Source organism: Rhinopithecus roxellana, chromosome 17, assembly GCF_007565055.1.
Source record: "Rhinopithecus roxellana isolate Shanxi Qingling chromosome 17, ASM756505v1, whole genome shotgun sequence".
Lineage (NCBI taxonomy): Eukaryota > Metazoa > Chordata > Mammalia > Primates > Cercopithecidae > Rhinopithecus > Rhinopithecus roxellana.
The window spans coordinates 79394635-79417916 of record NC_044565.1 but is presented as its reverse complement, the minus strand read 5'-3'; the positions used below and the strand labels follow the sequence as shown (position 1 = coordinate 79417916).

Below are 23282 nucleotides of genomic sequence, written 5' to 3'. Positions count from 1 at the left end.
CACAAAGGACTGAAAATGAGGGGTTGGTATAAACCTACAGAAGAGCCTGGAAAAGATTAGTAGGAAAAAGTTAGTGCATCTTATACACTGAACTGCACAGAGGACTTACCTAGGAATGAGGACAGTAGAATAGAGGTATGTTAAGAGCCCCACAAATGATGCTGGTATGCCACCTATGCCCAGTTGAGTATTACTAGATTAGGAAATAGCAGAAGGACAGAGCAAGTGGATAAGGTATTACATTTTTCATTAGTTTATATTTTATCTTGAATATGAAAACTCCTTAGGGAAGTATAAGAAGTACAGTTACATGTCTGAATTGTTTAGATTGTTCAGAGTATTTTTAAACAAATAGAACTTGTAGCATGGAAGGGCTTTCAAGGTTTACTTTGGTCAGTTCAAGCATAGTCTCAAAAAAAAGAAGGCAGAGTAAGAGAAGAGTCTGTGGGGGAAAATTAGAAGAAAGGATGAGTGGAGTGGGAAGGAACGGAGGAGATACCAATTAGGAAGAAAGAACCCCTGAAGCTCAACCAAGGTTAGAAAAGAACTAACTCAGAGTGGCTGCCCTTTAAGAGCCTCATAAAGTATCATGTGCCAGGCTTTATGCTAGGTGCTTTCCTTTTGTCATATAACCCTTATCACAGTCCTAAGAGGTATAGGGGTTATCCTGATTTTATAGTTAGGGGAAATGGGTAAGAAACAGGTTTCTAAGGAGTCAAGATATTAAACTTCACTAAATAGTAAGATAAGCTTGAAAATGGGCAAGTTAGGAGTAGAAACTTTTTATCTTTTTTCTTTCTTTTTTTTTTTTTTTTTTTTTTTTTGAGGTGGAAAAAGAAATGTGCTAAAGGAAATACTTGTCTGTTTCACTCTGTCACCCAGGCTGTAGTGCAGTGGTGCCATCTTGGCTCACTGCAGCCTCCAACTCCTAGGTTCAAGCGATTCTCCTGCCTCAGCCTCTTGAGTTCCTGGGATTACAGGTGCCATGCCCGACTAATTTTCGTATTGTTAGTAGAGAGGGCGTTTCACCCTGTTGGACCAGGCTGGCCTCAAACTCCTCAGGTGTTTCCCCTGCCTTGGCCTCCCAAAGTGCTAGGATTACAGGCCTGAGCCACCGCGCCTGGCCAGGAGTAGAAACTTTTGAATCTGACTCTAAGGTTGTTTTTGTTTATGTGTAAGAAGTCAGTTTCTGTTATGTCTGTTATAATGTCAGTCTAAAGCAGGGGTGTCCAGTCTTTTGGCTTCCCTTTTGGCTTCTACAATGGAAGAAGAATTGTCTTGGGCCACACATAAAATATACTAACACTAATGATAGCTGATGCACTAAAATTAAAAAAAAAAAAAAATCTCATAACGTTTTAAGAAAGTTTACAAATTTGTCTTGGGCTTCGTTCAGAGCTGTCTTGGGCTGCCTGTGGCTGCAGGTTGAACAGGTTTGGTCTAAAGGGAATCCAGTAAAGAGACGGAAGAACAGAAGAAGATTGTTCATTGAATTTGGTTAAAATGGGACCACTGAGATTCAAGAAACCAGAATTGAGTGCTGGCTGCTTGAAGGTGAAACAGACAAGTATTCCCTTGAGCACATTTGGGAGAATTCCTTAGGGGTTAGGAAGGATAGAATCAATCTAGAAAGAAAATGTTGAATCTGAGTGTGTGTAAAACTGGAGAATTGCCGGGCGCGGTGACACACGCCTGTAATCCCAGCACTTTCGGGGGCAGGCGGATCACCTGAAGTCGGGAGTTCAAGACCAGCCTGGGCAACATGGTGAAACCCCATCTCTACTAAAAATACAAAATTAGCTGGGCGTGGTGGCATGCTTCTGTAATCCCAGCTACTTGGAAGGCTGAGGCAGGAGAATCGCTTGAACCCAGGAGGCAGAGGTTGCAGTGAGCCGAGATTGTGCCATTGCACTCCAGCCTGGGCAAAAATAGTGAAAATCCATCTCAAAAAAAAAAAGAAAGAAAAAAATGGAGAATTTCACTAATACACCAAAGCTGATTAAATATACATAATTGAGGAATTACCTATTTTAAAAATGTTTTTATTCCCTTTATTTTATATATAATTGAGAGTTGACTGTATTGTTACAACGTTTTTGTGAGCAATTACTTTGGCAAATGTTAACTTAAGCTGTGGAAATAATCAGATTACTTTTAGAAAATTACTGGTTGTACATTAATAAGAAATAATAGTTGAAGCTAAGCACTAATTTGTATATAGGGGACTTTAAAACAAGAAAGAACTTCCACTCAGTTCTAGTTACTGATTTCAGTGGTCTCATTTTAACCAAATTTTCTACGTAACTATACCAACATCCTTCTCCATCCAAATTCTAATTAAGTCTGCCATACCTTTCTTGCCATCCTCGCCCAATAGTGTGGCAATCCACTGTTACTGATAGGATTGCATTATGCAGAGATAAAATGGGAAAAAGGGGCCGGGTGCCGTGGCTCATGCCTGTAATCCCAGCACTTTGGGAGGCCGAGGCGAGCGGATCACCTGAGGTCAGGAGTTCGAGACCAGCCTGGCCAACATGGTGAAACCCGTCTCTACTAAAAATACATAATTAGCCAGGTGTGGTGGCACATGCCTGTAATCCCAGCTACTTGGGAGGCTGAGACAGGAGAATCGCTTGAACCTAAGAGGTGGAGGTTGCAGTAAGCCGAGATCATGCCATTGCACTCCAGCCTGGGCAATAAGAGCAAAACTCCGTCTCAAAAAGAAAAAAAAATAGTTCCTATACTATCAGTCTGAGGCATTTTATAGTACTCTTCTCCAACTAGTTGTTTTGTCCTTTTCCTTTTCTTCCCCCCTTTTTTTAAATTTTTTTCTCCTCCCCTTACTTCTCCCTTGCACTTTCCTGTCTCTTGTTTTTTTCTGACTTCTTTTCCTTCCCTTGGTTGAACATGTTAATGTAGAATTGCCCAATTTATCTGAGTTACAAACATTACTAGTTATAGAAAGCATCTGAAAGATCTCAGGACCTCAGTTCTGGCAGTGAGAATGCAAGCAGGTACAGCAAAATCTGTTAATATAGCTAGATGGTAGTTGAGTATTAGGATTTTGTGCTTGAGAATTTGGATTATGTTTTATTCAATTTTGTGTCCCTAGTATATAATAGGGCCTGGCATATAATAATCAGTGAATGTGTGTTGAATGAATGGAATGAGCCACATTGAACTGGGTGATCTATAATTTAGTTTGATTATTCCCTTCATATAGAAAGGGTCATAGTTACCAAAATCTACTTACCCCTCAGGTTACAAAAATGTTTAATTCATGCCTTCTTTAATTTTGCTTTTTGTTCACCTGGTAGAAATCACCTGGTAGAAAAACCCAAACAATTGGAAAATAAAGGAACTTCTTAAAGCTGAGTTACTGAAACTATTGTTTTAATTAGTTTTGTATCTGCCATTGTTTATCATTATTATTATTATTTTTTTTTTTCAAACTGTATCCAGCTTTATTAAAGATACTTTCCATAAACAATCATGGTATTTCAGGCAGGACATGGGCAGACAATCGTTAACAGTATACAACAACTTTCAAACTCCCTTCTTCAATGGACTACCAAAAATCAGAAAGCCACTATAAAACCCAATGAAGTCTTCATCTGATGCTCTGAACAGGGAAAGTTTAGAGTGAGGGTTGACATTTCACATTTAGCATGTTGTTTAACAACTTTTCACAAGCCGACCCTGACTTTCAGGAAGTGAAATGAAAATGGCAGAATTTATCTGAAGATCCACAATCTAGAAATGGAACCATGCTGTTTTGACAGGTGCCATCTCAGTGGCATCACTGGAAAGTCCAGATTGCCTGACACACTGGTAACCACTGACTAGGGGTCAGGTCCCAACAGATGTCTGGGCTTAAGGGAGTTAAGTCTATGCTGAAAGATGGAAAGGGAGAAGAGAACATAAAAACAAATTTGTTTTTCCATACCACAAGGCTTTTGTGCCAAGGTGGCCATGTGTGTCAAAGTAGGGAATCCCTCCTCCTGGGAACCAAGAGGAAGTCTCTCAAAACTAGAAGGGAAAGGTGTTTTCCCCACATCAATCCAGCTTTGGAGACATTCTATTAGTGACATATGCCCCTTCCCCCAAAAACAACAATGAAGTGTTCTGTGTGCTAACAACATAGCTTTAAAAAAAAAAAAAAAAAAAAGTAAAACAAAATTCTGCATTTTTATAAAACTTGATAAAAAATAGTATTTCAAACTGTACAGTCACCAGAAGTACACAGTTATCAAAAATGCACACACTTCACTTGGCATCTCCAGCACCTTCAGCTTTCTGTGCCTGGTCTGTTTTGGCATCTCCGTTTTCTGCAGGGTTATTCCCCTCCTTGCCAGCATCAGCTTTTCCCTTTTTCCCTTTGGGTACCTTCTCTCCCTTCTTTGCAGGGGCCTTTTTAGGCTTGGGCTCTGGCTTTGGAGGAGCAGGTTTAGCAGACAACCTCGCGGATCTTCTCTGTGGTTCGTCCTTCACCTTGGCTTTATCTCCTTTAGCATCCCCTTCAGCCTTTCTCTTGGGCATGGTGGCGACGGCGGCGGGACGTAGGTGCTGGACGCGGGATGCAGCGCGCGCGGGCTTTGGTCGGTCCGGGGGTCGTTCTCGCCTCTTCTTCTTCACACTGCTCCCATTGTTTATCATTATTAATTAAACTTAAAATGTATGTACATATTTTAGTATTAAGATAAATTTGAAAATCTAAAATGTGTTTCAAAATATATTCAGATGTCATTCAGTAATGCAAAATGAGCAACAATAATACTTTCTGAATTTATTTGTTTTAAAGTTTGTGAGTTTTATTGTAAAGTGCTGAAATGTGCCTGGCAAATAATAATCAGCGAATATGTACCTGAGAATTAACGTATCTTAGATTTTTTTTTTTTTTTTTTTTTTTTTTTTTTTTTTTTTTGAGGCAGAGTCTCGTTCTGTCGCCCAGGCTGGAGTGCAGTAGCGCGATCTCGGCTCACTGCAAACTCCACCTCCCGGGTTCACGCCATTCTCCTGCCTCAGCCTCCTGAGTAGCTGGGACTACAGGCGCCCGCCACCACGCCCGGCTAATTTTTTTATATTTTTAGTAGAGACGGGGTTTCACCGTCTTAGCCAGGATGGTCTCGATCTCCTGACCTTGTGATCCACCCACCTCGGCCTTCCAAAGTGCTGGGATTACAGGCTTGAGCCACCGCGCCCGGCCAGATTTTTTTTAAGCATAAATATTAGCAAAAAGAATCTGCATTTTTCTCATTCAAAGATTGGTAAATTAAACATTGCAAAGGAAACTGCTGAGAACAACGTTTTTAGAGTTTTTTGGCTTTAGTGTTTGAAATAAATGATTCTTGTGGTTAAGCTCTGCTCCCACTACTTTGTTTTTAATACTGACTTACACTTATGAAAATTACTTATGTTATAGTCACATGTTCACCAGGAACCAAGTAAGAGAATTCCTTCTTGGAGTGGTCGCCCAATCTGGATGGAAAAGATGGTAATGTGCAGAGTGAAAGTTCCACACACATTTGCTGTTCACTCTTATACCCGTCCCACGATATGTCAGTACTGCAAGCGGTTACTGAAAGGCCTCTTTCGCCAAGGAATGCAGTGTAAAGGTAGGATTCGGTGTTTTCCCTAAGTAAAATTTATGTCTGTTTTTGTTATTAAATATAGGTTTAAAATATTTATATTTCAGAAGCATTAGCCAAAGAAATTATTCTCATAATTGTTAACTTATATAAAGGAAAGAGAAATATGAACAAAATAGAAATGTGTGTGTAAACTACTACTACTACTACTGTCTGCAGTGTGTATTATTACGTGCCAGGCACTATAGTAAAACAGTAAACAAAACTTTACATACTCAGTCTTCAAAGCAATTATATGTGAATTATGCTTTTGTTAGTATTCCAGTAGTAATAGGAGTTACTAATAGGAGTTACTATTACTATTAACTATTAGTAGTAATAGGAGTAGTAGTAATAGGAGTTAGTAATTATAGGAGTCATTTTTCATTTTATAGACATAGATTCGGTAACTTGCTTAAGATCATGTAGCTAGTAAACAGAAAAACTAGAATGTGGACCTCTGAGAATGGCTTCTTCACCTGTATGCTTATCACTTGCCAATATAGAATAGCTAGTAGGCAGCAAAGCTGATCCTTGAGGTTTTATGTCTTTTTGATTCCAGAGCCAGACACTAAACAAAATAAAAATAACGCTTTCCTCTTTTCATTAAATATTTATTATACACACACATAAGCATACTGCAAGAGTTTTGTGGTTTTTTGTTTTTAAGTATGTAGTTAGGAGAATTGTACAAAAACTGTCATTCCCGAGAATAATCACACTGAAATAGGTAGGACGTAATAGAAGCTACTGAAATTATGATAGGGACCACCCTTATTTGGATACTAACCCAGCACACTATTATAGTATTCTCAAAACATCTCTTAATGAAACAGGTTTTTAATAGCATACTGGAATAATTATTTGCTTATAATTATATAATGCTTTTATGCTTTTTAAAGATGATTTTATCTTTTTGTCTCATATCTTCTCAGCAATGCTGTACAGTAGAAACTATGTTTTCACAGTAGAGTGAAAACTAAAGTAGAATGTAAATGTCTTAGATTATTAGACTGAGCCAGGATAGGATGTAAGTAGTCTAAGTATAATCTTGTATACTTTTTTCATGTAATTAGCAGTTCTTGGTATTGTACTTTTTATATAGTAGAAGTATTTGTGGAATTGAATTATCAAGTGATCTAAATAAAACATTGTGGTTGAGGGTTTTGTAACAAGAAATTCTTGCTTACAAGACAGAGTAAGATAATTGTATATAAGCTTAAGCATATAAGAAAATAAAGCTTTTCTTGACAGTGTATGACAGCACACGAGAAATCAAATGGGGAATAGGTTTATACATTTGTTGTCAGGTATTTTATAACTATTAGGCATTATAACATGATGAAATTTTATTTCAACAACTTGCTTTGACTATGAGGTACTACATAAATTAATACTTTAAAATACCAACATAAAAATGTATTGGCAAGCAGCCACTGAAAAATGTTTTGGGAAAGAACATTAGTAACAGATGTACAAATTCTAGCCAACAAATAATCTTAATGAAGGTAGTTAATACTGCTGTTCTGCTTAGCAGAACAGAAACATTCTTAAACCATATGCAGAAAAGTACAGTATTTTGTAGTGGAACTAAAATAAATATGAATGAATTTTTACATAAACCCGTTAATTCTGCTACTGGGTTATTCAACTTTTTAGGGTTCTAGACGAAGAATCTTCTATGCTTATATTGGTTCAGAAAATGGTAGGTTTTATTTCAGTATAGTTAAGCTACTTCATTTATTAATAATTATAATTCAGTGATTTCCCTATTTTAATAGTATGAATTAAGATACTTAAAACATAAAAGTATTTTCATTTGTCAGTCTACGAAAGAAAAATGATTTCATTAAGATAAAACCATTATACTGGATCATTTGAGAAAATACACAATTCCAAGAATTTATTCATCTGTTTGTCTTTATTTTCTACTTTGATGTATAAAAACTTCAAGGTAGCTTAAAAGCATATGTAAAATATAAAAGAGCATAAGCAAATTAATAAAAACATGGGTAAGGACATTTCGAACTAAAACTGCCTGCCTGTCATTCGAACCTACGTACTTGCTGCAGGTAGTCCACAAATTCGGCTCTGAATTTTTTTTTCTTTTTTTTTTTGAGATGGAGTCTTGCTCTGTCGCCCAGGCTGGAGTGCAGTGGTGCTGCCACACCCAGCTTATTTTTGTATTTTTTTGTAGAGACAGAGTTTTGATATGTTGACCAGGCTGGAGTCAAACTCCTGGCTTCAAGTGATCCACCTGCCTCGGCCTCCCAAAGTGCTGGAATTACCGGCGTGAGCCATTGCGCCCGGCCTGAGTTTTCAAAGGGAAAATGGAAACCTTGTTGTTTTCACAATTTGCAAAGTTCATGAGATAAAACACAAATCTATTGTTTGAGATAGTGTAAGATAATATCACATGAATTTTCCCGAGGGCCTGTCTTAACAAGGATAGTGTTTTAAATAATGTAAATGTTGTTATCTAACAAATTATACATTTCATGGGGTTTATGTCATATAATGATCTTTAGCCTGTGCTGTTGGCATGATACCCAGGATTTTCTTGACTCCCAAGGGTAACAAAAACATTCTTAGTCAGGTATTAAAGTTATTTTCACCCAGTTATTACTCATAGATGCATTTCAAAGGTGGTATTAGACATAGACCAGTTGGTCTCAACTTTAGTATAACTTACAGAGCTCAGCCCTACCCTCCCACCCCGTAAGAGTTGCTGATATAGTAGGTCTGGGGTAGGGTGCAAGAATTTGCATTTCTAACAAGTTTCCTAATGAAGCTGATCTGGGACCACAGTTTGAAAACAACTGTGTTATACAGTAATTTGGGACAGATTGTACCTGACACTGATCTGCAATGCTGTCAACTCTGAGGTTTGTTTTAGGCCGAAGAGAACCCTTATGTACAAGTGGGAGGCCTTGTGCTGGAGAAACTCAGTCTTTCCTCACAGGGTTGTATGTGAAAGTCCTTATTGGTTCCTCATAAATGTTTGTTGGATCTCAGTCTCTTTCCTGCATATACATTAGGTCCTGATACTTAGGAATTGAAAGTATGTATCTGACATAAATTGGATGGGAATTTAATCAGCTTGAGAAACTCTCATGGGAGGTGTAGAAAGATGAATATGAGATAAGAGAAGGAAATATGGAGCTGCCAGTACATTTCAGCAGTGTTGTACACATGGTATTAGCCTCATTATACAAATGAAGAAAATGATGGGGGGTTGCAGAGGGTGCCAAAGTGACTTGTAGGTGGTTATTATTTTAATATCATCATTACTAATATTCTATTCGTGAGTGATTTAAAGAAAGTCTAAGCATATCTGATACTGCTTGACTTTTACATAAATTAATACGCTGAATATTTTCATTTTAGATTGCAAATTCAACTGCCATAAACGCTGTGCATCAAAAGTACCAAGAGACTGCCTTGGAGAGGTTACTTTCAATGGAGGTAAAATTCTTTTTCTTAATTTCTGTGAAAGATCAGAAAAGGCCATGATTCTTTGGTGTATTATCTTTGGATAAGGTTCTGTTTTCCTAATTTGTTTCTTAAAGATTTTCTTCTGATTTAATAATCAAGCAAAATACAGAGACCACTGACAGTATACATTTATTAGTAATCATGCCTTCCCGTCTTTCCTCTGGCCACCTGTTACTTTGTAGTCTAATATAGCCAGTGGTACTACATATCCTCTTTCATTTTTAGACATAAAAGAACTTGTTTTAAAACCCTGCTCTTGTCTCTATTCTTTCATAGTTCTAATATGTACTAACTGCTTGCTATACCAGGCACTGTTATAAACTCTTTAAATATATTGACATTTCAACCTAAGAACAACCCTTTGAGGTAGGTACTAAGAGATGAGTAAACTGAGGCACAAATACATGAAGTAACTTGCCCCAGAAATACAGGCAATAGGTGGCAGAGCTGGAAGTTAACCAGACCCACATGGTCTGATTCCTTAGTCCCTAGTGATTAGAACACACTATACTGCCTCATTGTCCCTTTCTCTGTCAAATAATCATTATCCATTTTCCCTTTGGGGCCTTTTTTTTTGTTTTCAAGATAATACTAAGCAAGGCAGGTACCTTTTTTTGGAAGAAAGCAGTAAGGACTCTAACCTTTCAGCATAATTTTCCTTTAACAATTTACATGACTGGTAAAAATTTCACGTAAGTGGTTCTGTAAAAGGAAAAGCATAAAAGGAATGAAAATTCTCTTTGGCAGAGTTTAATTAACATTTTCTCTTGTGGCATGTTTTCTATGGTTGTTGGTTGTGTTAGTCTGTTTGTGCTACTATAACAAAATACCATAGGCTGTGTAGCATATAAACAACAGAAGTTTATTTTTCATAGTTCTGGAGACTAGGAAGTCCAGGGCACTGACAGATTCTGTGTCTGGTGAGGGGGGTCCCATTTCCTGGTTGATAGCACCTTGTAGTTGCATTCTCACATGGTGGAATGAGAGAAGGAGCTCCTGTGGGCATATTTTATAAGGGCACCCATCCCAAAGACTCCACCTTCCAAAGACCCACCACCAACGAGTACCCTTGCCTTGGGAGTTAAGATTTTTAAGGGGAACAAACATTCAGACCATAGCACTGATAACACCTTGACAGAGCATGATTTGTTTTCTCTTTCGGTTAATCTGAATTAGTATAGTTTGTCTATGACTAAAGACTTTAAAAAATTTATACTTCATGTATTTGTGTTTTCGTGCTTTTCTACCTTTTAACAAATGGATACGAAATACAGTTTATCTTAATGTGCATTTGATTACTAGTGAGATGCCCAAACTCACTAGTAATCAAAGAAATGTACCATTTTACATTAGCAGTATATGAGGATTCTGATTTCTCTACATCCCTACCACCACTTATTGTTTATCTTTTTGATTACAACCATCCTAGGTAGTGCGAAGTGGTATCTCATTGTAGTTTTCATTTACACTTCCATGGTGGCTAATAATATTGAGCATCTTCATGTGTTCATTTGCCATTTTTATATATAGTTTGAAAAACACACCTATTCAGATCCTTTGCCCATTTATTTATCTGTTTATTTTTCATTGAGTTGTAAGAATTTTTAAATACCCTGGATACTAGTCCCTTATCTGGTATATGATTTGCATATATTTTCTCCCATTCTATGGGCTTTCCTTTCACTTTGTAAGGTATTGTTTGTAGCACAAAAGTTTTGTATTTTCATGAAATCCAATTTATTTATTTATTTATGTTGTCACTTATCTTTTTGGTGTATTAAGAAAGCTTTGCCTAACCAAGGTCACAAAGATCTACTCTCATGCTTTCTCCTATGAGTTTTATAGTTTCAGCTCTTACATTTTATGTGGTCCACTTTGAGTTAATTTTTATATATGATTTACATCTTCATTCTTTTGCATGTAGATATACAGTTATCCTAGCACCATTTACTTAAAAGACTATTTCTTGCCCATTGAATTTTCTTGACACTCTTGTCAAAAATCAGTTGACCATAATGGTGGTGGCTTATCTTCGTTTATAGTATCTTTTGTCATGTGGAAATTTAAAATTCTAACGTAATTGAATTAATTAACTTTGTGCCTTATGGTTTGTGTATTTTGTATCTTCTTTAAGAAATACTTTATCTTGGGCTGGGCGCAGTGGCTCATGCCTGTAATCCTAGCACTTTCGGAGGCCGAAGTGGGTGGATCTCCTGAGGTCAGGAGTTCGAGACCAGCCTGGCCAACCCCATTTAGTAGAGATGGCGAAACCCCATCTCTACTAAAGATACAAAAATTAGCTGGGCATGGTGGTGGGCACCTGTAATCCCAGCTATACTCGGGAGGCTGAGGCTGGAGAATAGCTTGAACCTGGAAGGTGGAGGTTGCAGTGAGCCGAGATCACACCATTGCACTCCAGCCTGGGTGACAAGAGTGAAACTCTATCTCAAAAAAAAAAAAAAAAGAGAAATACTTTACTTAACTCATAAAGATATTTTCTTACATTTTAAGACTCTTAAGACTTTTTTCACATTTAATAGACTTCCTCTATTAATACAAAAATCTGAAATTCATTTAAAATTTTACCAGAACCTTCCAGTCTGGGAACAGATACAGATATACCAATGGATATTGACAATAATGACATAAATAGTGATAGTAGTCGGGGCTTGGATGACACAGAAGAGTCATCTCCCCCAGAAGATAAGATGTTCTTCTTGGATCCATCTGATCTCGATGTGGAAAGAGATGAAGAAGCCGTTAAAACAATCAGGTAACATATATACATATTACAAGCTACTTCCAGATGCAAGGTCAGTTCAGGATCTCATTAAGAAAAAGCCATGTCTCGGCCGGGCGCGGTGGCTCAAGCCTGTAATCCCAGCACTTTGGGAGGCCGAGACGGGTGGATCACGAGGTCAGGAGATCGAGACTATCCTGGCTAACACAGTGAAACCCCATCTCTACTAAAAATACAAAAAACTAGCCGGGCGCCTGTAGTCCCAGCTGCTCCGGAGGCTGAGGCAGGAGAATGGCGTAAACCCGGGAGGCGGAGCTTGCAGTGAGCTGAGATCCGGCCACCGCACTCCAGCCTGGGCGACAGAGCAAGTCTCCGTCTCAAAAAAAAAAAAAAGAAAAAGAAAAAGCCATGTCTCTTTAAGTGGGACCTTAAAAGTAACTTAAAATCTAAATAAATTGTGGCTAATTCTTTTACATGCAATGTAGTATTTCCGAAATAAATTATATCACCCTTGCCATCCACTCAAGATGGGGAGGTATGAGAATCCTTGTTTTTGTTTGTTTTTTTGTTTTGTTTTAAAGAAAAATGCTTTATTTATGTATGTTCTAGATATAAAACCTAGTTGTAGAACAGTCACTGCAAGGTATCAGTATTGAACTTCCAGTTAAAGCAACCTGTTTTTCACACAGGCAGCTTTAAGTGGTAGTAGAAACGGCAATAAAGAATATACTCATGAAAATGTTGCACAAGGATAATGGTGATGAAGTTGAGGGCAGTTTTCATATTGCCACAGTTAATCTGACTATTAGCATTTTGTAAAAATACTATTAGACTGTAAAACCATTCTAAATATGCCACTGTGCTCATAGAAATTCAGTTTTTGTAGCCTAAAGGATATACTACCTTGTAGCAAAATGTCCCCATTTTGGCAGGTTTTGTTTTTCATTGGAAACGAAGAGTTACTTAAAATGAGTCATTTATTACAATCTCAGATGGCTGAGTTGTCATTTATTCAGTTTGGCTTATCATTAAAGAACAGTTATTAGTATCATTAGCATTATTAACAAAAATGTTGTTTACCCATTTTGGAGACTATTTCAGAACCTAGCTAGTTGGGGTTTTTTTTTTTTTTGAGACGGAGTCTCGCCCTGTCGCCAGGCTGGAGTGCAGTGGCGTGATCTCTGATCACAGCAACCTCTGCCTCCAGGGTTCAAGCGATTCTCCTGCCTCAGCCTTCCAAGTAGCTGGGACTACAGACGCACATCACCACGCCCGGCTATTTTTTATATTTTTAGTAGAGATGGGATTTCACCATATTGGCCAGGATGGTCTCGATCTCTTGACCTTGTGATCTGCCTGCCTTGGTTTCCCAAAGTGGTGAGATTACAGGTGTGAGCCACGGCGCCCGGTGAACCTAGCTAGTTTCTTAATCATGAATACTTCATAGTTTAAAAAAGAAAGTATTTAACTGTTTGAGGCCCACATTTCAAAACAGTGTATTTTATACATACATCCCAAATTTTAGTTATTGAGCCATGTTTCAGTGCTGCCTGATTTGACTCATTACATTTTCTTAATTAGTATCTGTAAATCATTTTCCTTTAAATAACTTCTAGTAGAGGTACATTTTGCTAACAACATGATTAACTGGGTTTGACATTTGAGCCATGTGAATTCGAGTTATATATTTGCATTTTGCCTTGTTATGCATTTGTTAGTCTATCATGCTGCCTACAGCAAGAAAACTCTTCAACAGCAAGCCCAAATGAGATCCTCTCCTGGGCTCCAAATATTTCAGTTTGGGAGGGTGCTTTCTGCTCTGCTCATTGTTGTTTTATTTTATTTTATTTTTTTTGTGATCCTCCAGAAAACATTCATGACAAGTAAATAGGATTTAAAATATTAGTTTAAAATAGAATCAATTATGTATCATCATAACAGGATTAATTTTTCTTAAGCCATTGTTTATTTTACTAAGATATTTTGAAAATTTTTAGCTTATCTTTCAGAAAGCTTCATGTTCCTACAGTATTTATGACTTTTTAAAAATCTACACAAACTTATAAATTTTAAATATTTTTTAGTCCATCAACAAGCAATAATATTCCGCTAATGAGGGTTGTACAGTCCATCAAGCACACAAAGAGGAAGAGCAGCACAATGGTGAAGGAAGGGTGGATGGTCCATTACACCAGCAGGGATAACCTGGTCAGTAATCAAAAACGTTTAATATGTTAGTAAGACTTTGTTATGAGTTTCATTTTGTGCATTTTTTAAATCAAAATGATGATGAGATATATATTAAGACATTATATACACTGCCGCAATTTGTAAAAGATGCACTGGAATTATCAATTTGTAAGGAATTTTTAACAGGCAGAATATTTAATGTATTGTCTTTACAAACAGTCAATATTCAAAAAAAAAAAAATGACAAGCAGTCAGTATTCAAAAAGGATCTGAGATTGTTCCACAATAAAAAACAATTAACTCGAAACACAATGGAGTCACAAATAGAGATAGAAGGAACTAAGACTTCATCTAAAAAGTCAACTAATTACCAAAGATAGGAAGGAAGCATATTTGGTTTTATGTAGACTTTAACTTGGTGTAAATATGCAAGTTGTTTTTTAGATCCAGCAAAGACAAGGAATGATGACATTCTAGTAGACAACAGATTTGAAGAATCAGTGTAGTATAATAGCTAAGAACATAGACTTTGGAGCTAGACTGCCTAAGTCTCTGTAACTTACTATAAAACTGTATGAACTTGGGAAAGTTACTTAGTTTCTTTATGCTTTCATTTCCTTGTGTAAAACGGGCATAATAATGGTAACCACCTAATAAATCCAAATCAGTTAATATATGAGAAGATCTTGGAACAGTGTCTGGCATACAGGAAGCACCCAATAAATGTTAGTAGCTAGTATTTTATTTTTAAAGTTTGCTGAGTAGATTATTGAAACAAGCTTTCTAGTAAACCTTTTAAGAATAAAATGTACCCAATACATTCAGCTGGCGTAAAGTTTTGTGTGATGACAACAGTATAGACTGCATATTTATAGTTCATATCCTTGCGAATGTAACTTGAAGTGGTGTGCCTACATTTGCGAATTTAATGGTATATCAAAGGTGCTATTACATCAAATTAACGGGGAAAGATAGTTAATTCAGTAAATGGTGTTGGGACAACCATGTATCATTTTGAAAAAGATAAAGTTTTATATATATATATATATCTCATACTTTATACATAATAAATCTAAATATCAGAGATTTGAATGTAAAGAAATTTAACAGAAGAAACTTTAGGAGAATTATTTTACAAACTCAATAATAAAGAATAAAAGATCAATAAATTCAATCTCATTAAAAAATTATATGTGGCAAAATCCAAAAGTAAAGACAAATGAGAAACTAGAAAAAGTATTTTCAGCTCATTCTAAACAAGGGTTAATTCCACAAGATGTGAAGAATGCCACAAATTGATAAAAGACCACAACACAATAGGAAAATGAACAAAGAATATGAACAGAGAGTTTCACAGGAAATACAAATGACTCTTACACAAAAGAACTTGATTTCATTTATAATAAAAGAAATATCACTTTAACCTTTCACTGAAATATCAGTTTTTATTTTTCAGTATAGCAAAGATCAAAAAGTTAACATACTGCATTAGTGAGGGTGTGAGTAACTAGGGACTCTCATGTTGCTGAAGAGACTATAAATTGGGTCAAATCTTGTGTAAAATAATATAACACTATCAGGCAAAATTACATGTGCACATGTCTGTTGACCCAGCGAATCAACTTCTAGAAATATAGCCTATAGGTATATTACATATTTTTATGTGTGTGTTTGTATGTGTGTAATATATATGTATTCATGTGTGCATATATAAAATTCTCTAAAAGGATTCCCAGAAACCTGGTAACATGCTTTGCCTGGAGTAAGGGTGAGGAGTGGGGATGAGTGATGGTGGGAGTGCTGCTTTTCACCACACATCCTTTTTATGTCTTGAGAATTTTGAACCTCATGAATCTTATTCAAAAATACAAATTTATGAATGTAAATGAAGGGAAAAGTTAGGTACAAGCACTTTGGAGGAATCATTTTTGAACCTCACAGTTTTCCAATTTTTATTTTATAGAGAAAGAGGCATTATTGGAGACTTGACAGCAAATGTCTAACATTATTTCAGAATGAATCTGGTTCAAAGTATTATAAGGTAAGGATTTTACATTTTAAAAAATATAAGCGTTAAAATAGTGTGTTTTTTTCAGCTAATATTCATTAACTTATATTTGAATATATATAATGACTCTAGCTAGTATGATTTATAGAAGTCACTGTTAGGTTCCTTGTTGAAGCACCTATTTCCCATACCAAATTTCACTCCCCCACAGCAGCTCTCCTACCAGACTGTTTGTTGTTGTTGTGTATTTATTTATTTCTGGCTTGCCTGTCAGGTTGCTGCTGCTTTCCTTCTGGATACTATGATTTAGATTAGACTGCTTAGAAAGTCCCATCATCATTGCCTGTCCAGAAGAGGTCAGTGAGGTATTTAGTATTTCTCCCACCTTCTACCCTTACCTTGGGTTCCAATTCCCAATTGCTTGTTTTGGCTCTTAATCTCCTTTTTACAGTCTTCCTTGCTTGGCTTACTCCACGTTTTGCCACATCATGAACTGACAGCAAGCAAGATTATAACCAAGCAGTTAGGTCAGTAAGAGAGAATGGGAACTAATGGCTTGCTTTGAGCAGGTGTTTTTTTGTTTGTTTGTTTTTTAAGTTTTTTTGCCTTAGGAAGTAGACTAAAAACATAATAATTGCTACAGTTTACCCTGGTGGACAGAACCAGAATGGAGTGGCTTAAACAACTGACCAAGATTCTGCTTTTTCTGCCATTATTTCTGCTGCTTACTTACTTTCTGCTTCTTACTTACTTCTTACTTACTTCTGTATCTTGTAGACTACAGCCACTAGATAAGTAGTTGTGAAGTTGAGTTAATGACGGTTGGAAGTTAGAAGTGTTGGAAATAGTGGCAGATTACTCTCCTAAATCTTCTCCTTCCTTGCATCCTAATGATCTGCTACTGGCTTAGTTATCATAGTCCATACTCTGCCTCTGGCATTGCTGGACATTGCAGCTCATTCAAGACAGGCCATGTCATAAGACTCGACTGTGTGTTACATGTTGCATACTTGTGTCTGTCTGAATGGCATTCATTGAAATGCCTATCTCTGGTTCTTTAGTGTATTTAAAAGTAAAAACAAAGATGTATTCTTATTTTTCAATGCTTAATTTTTTACTTCAGGAAATTCCACTTTCAGAAATTCTCCGCATATCTTCACCACGAGATTTCACAAACATTTCACAAGGCAGCAATCCACACTGTTTTGAAATCATTACTGATACTATGGTATACTTCGTTGGTGAGAACAATGGGGACAGCTCTCATAATCCTGTTCTTGCTGCCACTGGAGTTGGACTTGATGTAGCACAAAGCTGGGAAAAAGCAATTCGCCAAGCCCTCATGCCTGTTACTCCTCAAGCAAGTGTTTGCACTTCTCCAGGGCAAGGGAAAGATCACAGTAAGCAATAAACCTCTTGATGGCTTTTTCTCCTCTTTAGTTCTTAAGCACTTTGTGGGTATGGTTGTGTTCCTTTGTTCCTTTTAATGTTCATCCTAAGCTTTGTCTTTAGTAACCAATACCATTAGTTAATTCTTTTTTTTTTTTTTTTTTTGAGACAGACTCTCACTCTGTCGCCCAGGCTGCAGTGCAGTGGCGCGATCTCAGCTCACTGCAAGCTCTGCCTCCCGGGTTCATGCCATTCTCCTGCCTCAGCCTCCCAAGTAGCTGGGACTACAGGCGCCCGCCACCATGCCCGGCTAATTTTTTGTATTTTTAGTAGAGATGGGGTTTCACCATGTTAGCCAGGATGGTCTCGATCTCCTGACCTCGTGATCCACCCGCCTCGGCCTCCCAAAGTGCTGGGATTACAGGCGTGAGCCACCACACCCGACCGGTTAATTCTTTTATAAAATTGTATTGGTTATAGTATATATATGTACATACAATGCCCAGTGCTAGGCAGAGTCACTTTTCCTACATGAAAATCCTGGCTATACCATCTGTTACATGATCAGGCAAGTACTTTACCTCACTGTAATAGTAAGTACTTCATAGGGTTTTCAGTATTAAATGAAAGAGAACCTGTAAAATACAGAACAGTGCTTGGCATCCGTAAAGTCTCATTGGATTATGCCTACTACTGGTATTAATATTTTGCTTTATAGTGGGATATAAACAGGCAATAAAGTATTACGGTTCACATCACACTCATGAAATCTGTGAAGTCAGAAAGCATACAGAAATATTTTAAAAATCATTGAACATGTCTTGCACCAACAAAATTTATATAATTAAACCTAAATTGGATAAAGGTTCAAAAGTAAACAGTTAACAATCGAAAGGTCACTATAATGCCACTTCTCCCTCATTAACATTGTGTTGCTTACGGGGACACATAACTCATTCATTTGAGAAATATACTCAAATGGAAATACGTATCAACAACCTTCCAAATGTAGTTTATTTTAGTTTAGCTGTATTATTTTGTACAACTGTTGTGCTAGGCCCTGAACTAAAATACAAAATAAATACAGAAATCATAAAAGCTCTTTAGGGAGAGATGGGATATATAAAGGTATTAGATGGTAGCATAAAGCAGTACAGTGCAAAAGTGAGGAATACATTACTTAAAAAACTCAGATACAGACAGGAAGAGTAAACAAGACTTCACAGAAGAACCTGATTTGAACCTCAGGTAGGAATACAGTAGGCAGAGCTGAATGGGAGTGATGGAGGGATAACATTATTTAGTTGAGACAGGTGTGATGAGGATCATGACTGTGTACATGTTTGGTGTTCAGTACTGATTTTGGGTTGGAATGGATGTAGGTAGATGGATGTTTCACAGTGGTTCTTAAGTTTTTGAGGTTTTTAGACAGAACTCTATGTCATTCTAATTAAAACTAGGACTGTTTCCTCAGAAAATAATACAGGCACTTAAACACTTTTTAAAAGAAGTGATTTATTTCAGGTAATAAATGTATTAAAGTACCAAAAAAACGCAACATTATAAAATTATAAAAATGCAAGCAATTTATAAGTGTATAAAAACTCTTTGTTCCCCAACCCCACCTCTTCTACTCACCAGAAGTAATCATAGACTTTTGTTTTTAATTTAAGCACCGCTACCCTGCAATTCCCTAGACTCCGCTTCCCGTCGTCCCCACCAAGAGACAGGGTCTTGCTATGTCGCCCAGGTGAGAGTGCAGTGCAACCTCAAACTCCAGGGCTCAAAGGATCCTCCTGTCTCAGCTTCCTGAGTAGCTAGGACTACAGGTGCACACCACTGTGCCTGGCTAATTTTAAAATTTTTTGTAGAGATAGGGTATCATGTAGCCCAGGTGGTCTCAAACTCCTGGGCTCAAGTGATTCTCCTGCCTCAGCCTCCTAATGCACTAGGATTACAGTGCAACTTCCCTTTTTAACTCAGTAATAATCATGACTAGCTTTCTGACTTTCTGATTCAGTATTTATAGCCCTACATCATCGATTAAATGTTGAGATAGTATTCTTTTGTATGGATGTATCATCTAGTTTCCTATTGATGGGTTGTATGTGTAGGTTTTTTTAATGTACATAATTGTATTAACTGTGTGTTAAACTTTTTAAAGTTTGATATACCATGAGCATTCACATGTCAGTAAAGATTAATATTATTTTCATATACTAAATTTTGTCCTTTTCTCAACGGTCTTTTTTATATTTTACAGAAGATTTGTCTACAAGTATCTCTGTATCTAATTGTCAGATTCAGGAGAATGTGGTAAGTAATCGTTATAGCTAACATGTAAACTGGGTAATTAAGGAAAATAAAAGGTGAAAATCTTTATTAGAGAAATTGGTTCATCACCCAAAGTACTAGGCTAGACTTTACGGTTGATAACTTCCCTAAGGAGTTCTGCTTTATAGAGGAAACTAAGGCAGATTTTTTAAATTAAAAATAAAGCTAACTTTTTCACTAGAAAAAGTTACATTAGAATATTACAAAATGATAAGACCGGTTCAGAGAGAAGGCAAACATTACTTCTTGTGGGGTCAGCAGGGGAAGCTTCCTAAAGGAAGTGCAATTTGAGCTATACCTGAAAGGATGGAATGGATTACTGACAGAAGTGCTGAAGGGATGAGGGTTGGGGAACAACCTTTCATGCAAGTACAGGGAGCACCAGGATGAACAAACAGGGAAGCAGGAAATGGACTCTTAAGGAATGATGAATAAATTAAGTTTGGCTGGTGTATATAGGTATGCTTAGGGTTTTACAACAGGTCAGCAACTTTTTCCATAAACTTTTTAGTAAATATCTTAGGCTTTGTAGACCAGCAGTCCCTAATCTTTTTGGCACCAGGGACTGGTTTTGTGGAAGAGTTTTTCCATGGAGGTCGGGGTTGGGAGATGGTTTCGGAATGAACCATGTCGATCATCAGATTCTCATAAGGAATGCACAACCGAGATCCCTCGCAGGCACAGTTCACTGTAGGGTTTGCGCTCCTCTGAGAATCTAATGCCTCTGCTGATACGGCAGGAGGCAGAGCTCGGGCAGTAATGCTTGCTCGCCTGCTGCTCACCTTCTGCTGTGCAGCCCAGTTCCTAACAGGCCACAAACAGTTACCAGTCTGTGGCCTAGGGCTTGGGGACCCCTGTTGTAGACCATATACAACTATGCAACTATGCGGTTGTGGCAAGAAAGCAGCTATAGGCAATATATAAGTGAATGGGCATGACTATGTTCCAATAAAACTTTTTTTATGGACCCTGAAATTGAATTTCATTTAATATTTACATGTCACAGAATATTATTTTGATTTGTCCAGTCATTTAAAGACCATTTTTAGATCAGGGTCCATAGAAAAAGAAGTAGCAGGCCGAATTTTGCCTACAAGCTGGAGTTTGCTAACCCCTGGACTAGAGGGAAAACAGGCTAGAAAAGGAAGTCAGTTGTTTGTTATATATAATTTCTCAGATTAAAATCTCTCTTTTCTACTTGGGGCACTTAGCTGTTACAGTTCTTTAACATATAAATGTTGTTTAAGATTTCTAAGATTGCAATGAAGATTGGACTCTAGTAATGTTACTGGAGATAGAGAATTTCAGAGATATAATCTGAGTCTCTTGTCCTGTTGGGAGGTAGAATAGACACCATATTCTTGGGGAGAGACGGAGGAATATCAAAAAACATGAGAGCTCAAATTTTGAATAATCCCATGGGAACTGAGGATATATCCATCCATGTCATAGGGGGAAAAGGATTCAGAACTGGCTTTTAACAATTGTATATACACATATATACACACACACTTTCCTAGCAGTTATTATATATACACTGTATGCCTCCTAATCTGATTAGAACCAAAATTTGGTTAAACAAAAAGTTGATTAAAGTTGGGAGGTTTATAAAAATGGTTCTTACAAACCTTAAAATTTTAATTACAACTTAACACATATACATGCATATTCACTGGCTTTTGTTGCAGGGCTGAGGCTTTGTCTTTATAAGTGTGGGTCTGCTAAGTGAAGTTCCACTTTTTTTTCATCAGTCACACCTGTAATGCAATTTTGACACTAAACATCCCAAATCAGTATATTAGTTCTGTTAGTTCTCACAGCAACAGATACTACAAAAAAGAAAAAAAAAGGGAAGGGCAAAGAGCAGTGAGGAAAGATAGAGGAATGGATTTGAGTTACAGACTTTCTCTCATACGTATTCTTTTATTCAGTCTCAAAGTCAGGCTAATCCCAGTAATATGAACTTTTGAGTTTTTCTTTCAAAAACCAAAGAGAGCAAATCTCTTTAAAGGTAAAATAGGTAAAATTTCATTTCTAATTTTTTTAGGTAAATTTACTTATAGAGATCACTACTTAATAAATACAAGATTTTTTTTCTTCTTGAGATGGAGTCTCGCTCCTGTTGCCCAGGCTGGAGTGCAATGTCACAATCTTGGCTCACCTCAACTTCCGCCTCCTGGGTTCCCGCAATTCTCCTGCCTCTGCCTCCCAAGTAGCTAGGATTACAGGCATGCGCCACCTCACCTAGCTAATCTTGAATTTTTAGTAGAGACAGGGTTTCTCCTTGTTGGTCAGGCTGGTCTCGAACTCACAACCTCAGGTGATCCGCCTGCCTCAGCCTCCCACAGTGCTGGGATTATAGGCGTGAGCCACCACGCCAGGCCTAAATACAAGATTTTTAAAATTCAAAGCATTTTTTTCCTGAAAGTCTTACACAATACATTATACTTGCACATAAAATTTGGGCTTAACCTCTTATAGAAAATAGCCTATGTTTTCATAAAATAGTTTGTACTTTATGGAAATTAGTTGCTTCTAACATAAACAAAAATGTATTTAAGTATTTGAAGAAAGAGATGTTGACATTGTATTATAGAAATAAATAATACTAACTGCTTACTTTATCCTACCAGGATATCAGTACTGTTTACCAGATCTTTGCAGATGAGGTGCTTGGTTCAGGCCAGTTTGGCATCGTTTATGGAGGTAAGCAACTACAGCCATTTGCATATTGTGCACATTAAAAACTGGAAAATGTGAAACATCTGCCAGCTGTTTTGTCATCTCATAGTTTTGTCCAGTGGCCTTTTTTTCAAAGACTGACTTGTATCTTTCAGCTAAATCCTTCTCACTGTAATTTGAGTATTCATTCCTTAATTTCATTGCAAACTTTAAAAAGTAACAGAATCAGAAAATTTTACAGTATTTTTTATCTCTTCTTGTAGCTCACACATAGAGATGTTTGTCGGAGGCAGCGGGGAGATGGTTTGAAGTTTATGTTGGGCTGAGTGGGCTTATTCATTGAAGTATATTTCCTACTAGTATTCCAACACAAATGGCACCATTTGTCTACTGTTGGCATGATTGTTCTATCAAGTCTGAAAACCTGAACCTGAAATCCAACTCTGCGATTTAGGATATTGATGAAGTCATTTCACCTCACTGTGCGTTAGCATCTTCAGCTGTTTAATGGAGCTAATAAAACCTGACCTGTGTAGCTCATAGGGCTTAAATATTAATTAAACTTAATATATGTAAAGGTACTAAGATACAGAAGAAATGTTAAACCCTTGTTACCCCTTGTTAAGACTTGGTACAGTAGTTTCTTAGTTGGCTGTTCTGCCTCCATTCTTACCTTTTCATACAACTCTTGGAGTGAATCTTTCAGAAAATTCACATCTGATATTAGTATTACCTCACATGGAACTCTTAAGTGGTTCATAGTCATCTACAGATTCATAGCCAGTTTCCTTAGCAGAGGATTTCAAGGCTGCTGTGA

General features: G+C 37.1%; 2 protein-coding genes across 4 annotated transcripts in view; one reads left to right on the top strand and one right to left on the bottom strand.

Annotated features, from left to right (window-relative positions):
• Window positions 1-23282, top strand: part of PRKD3 (protein kinase D3) — an 80075-nt gene that overhangs the window by 38023 nt on the left and 18770 nt on the right. For all 3 annotated transcript variants that reach the window (XM_030921227.1, XM_030921226.1, XM_010373065.2), the window contains 8 exons: window positions 5423-5615; window positions 9015-9092; window positions 11712-11895; window positions 13947-14070; window positions 16016-16093; window positions 17184-17460; window positions 19713-19765; window positions 22417-22489. In XM_030921227.1, the coding sequence (XP_030777087.1) occupies window positions 5423-5615; window positions 9015-9092; window positions 11712-11895; window positions 13947-14070; window positions 16016-16093; window positions 17184-17460; window positions 19713-19765; window positions 22417-22489 (1060 nt within the window). The remainder of the gene's footprint in view (window positions 1-5422; window positions 5616-9014; window positions 9093-11711; window positions 11896-13946; window positions 14071-16015; window positions 16094-17183; window positions 17461-19712; window positions 19766-22416; window positions 22490-23282) is intronic.
• On the bottom strand, window positions 3438-4639 carry LOC104669934 (non-histone chromosomal protein HMG-17). The gene has a single exon (XM_010373052.2). The coding sequence runs from the start codon at window positions 4537-4539 to the stop codon at window positions 4267-4269; it is 273 nt and encodes a 90-aa protein (XP_010371354.1). The 5' UTR covers window positions 4540-4639; the 3' UTR covers window positions 3438-4266.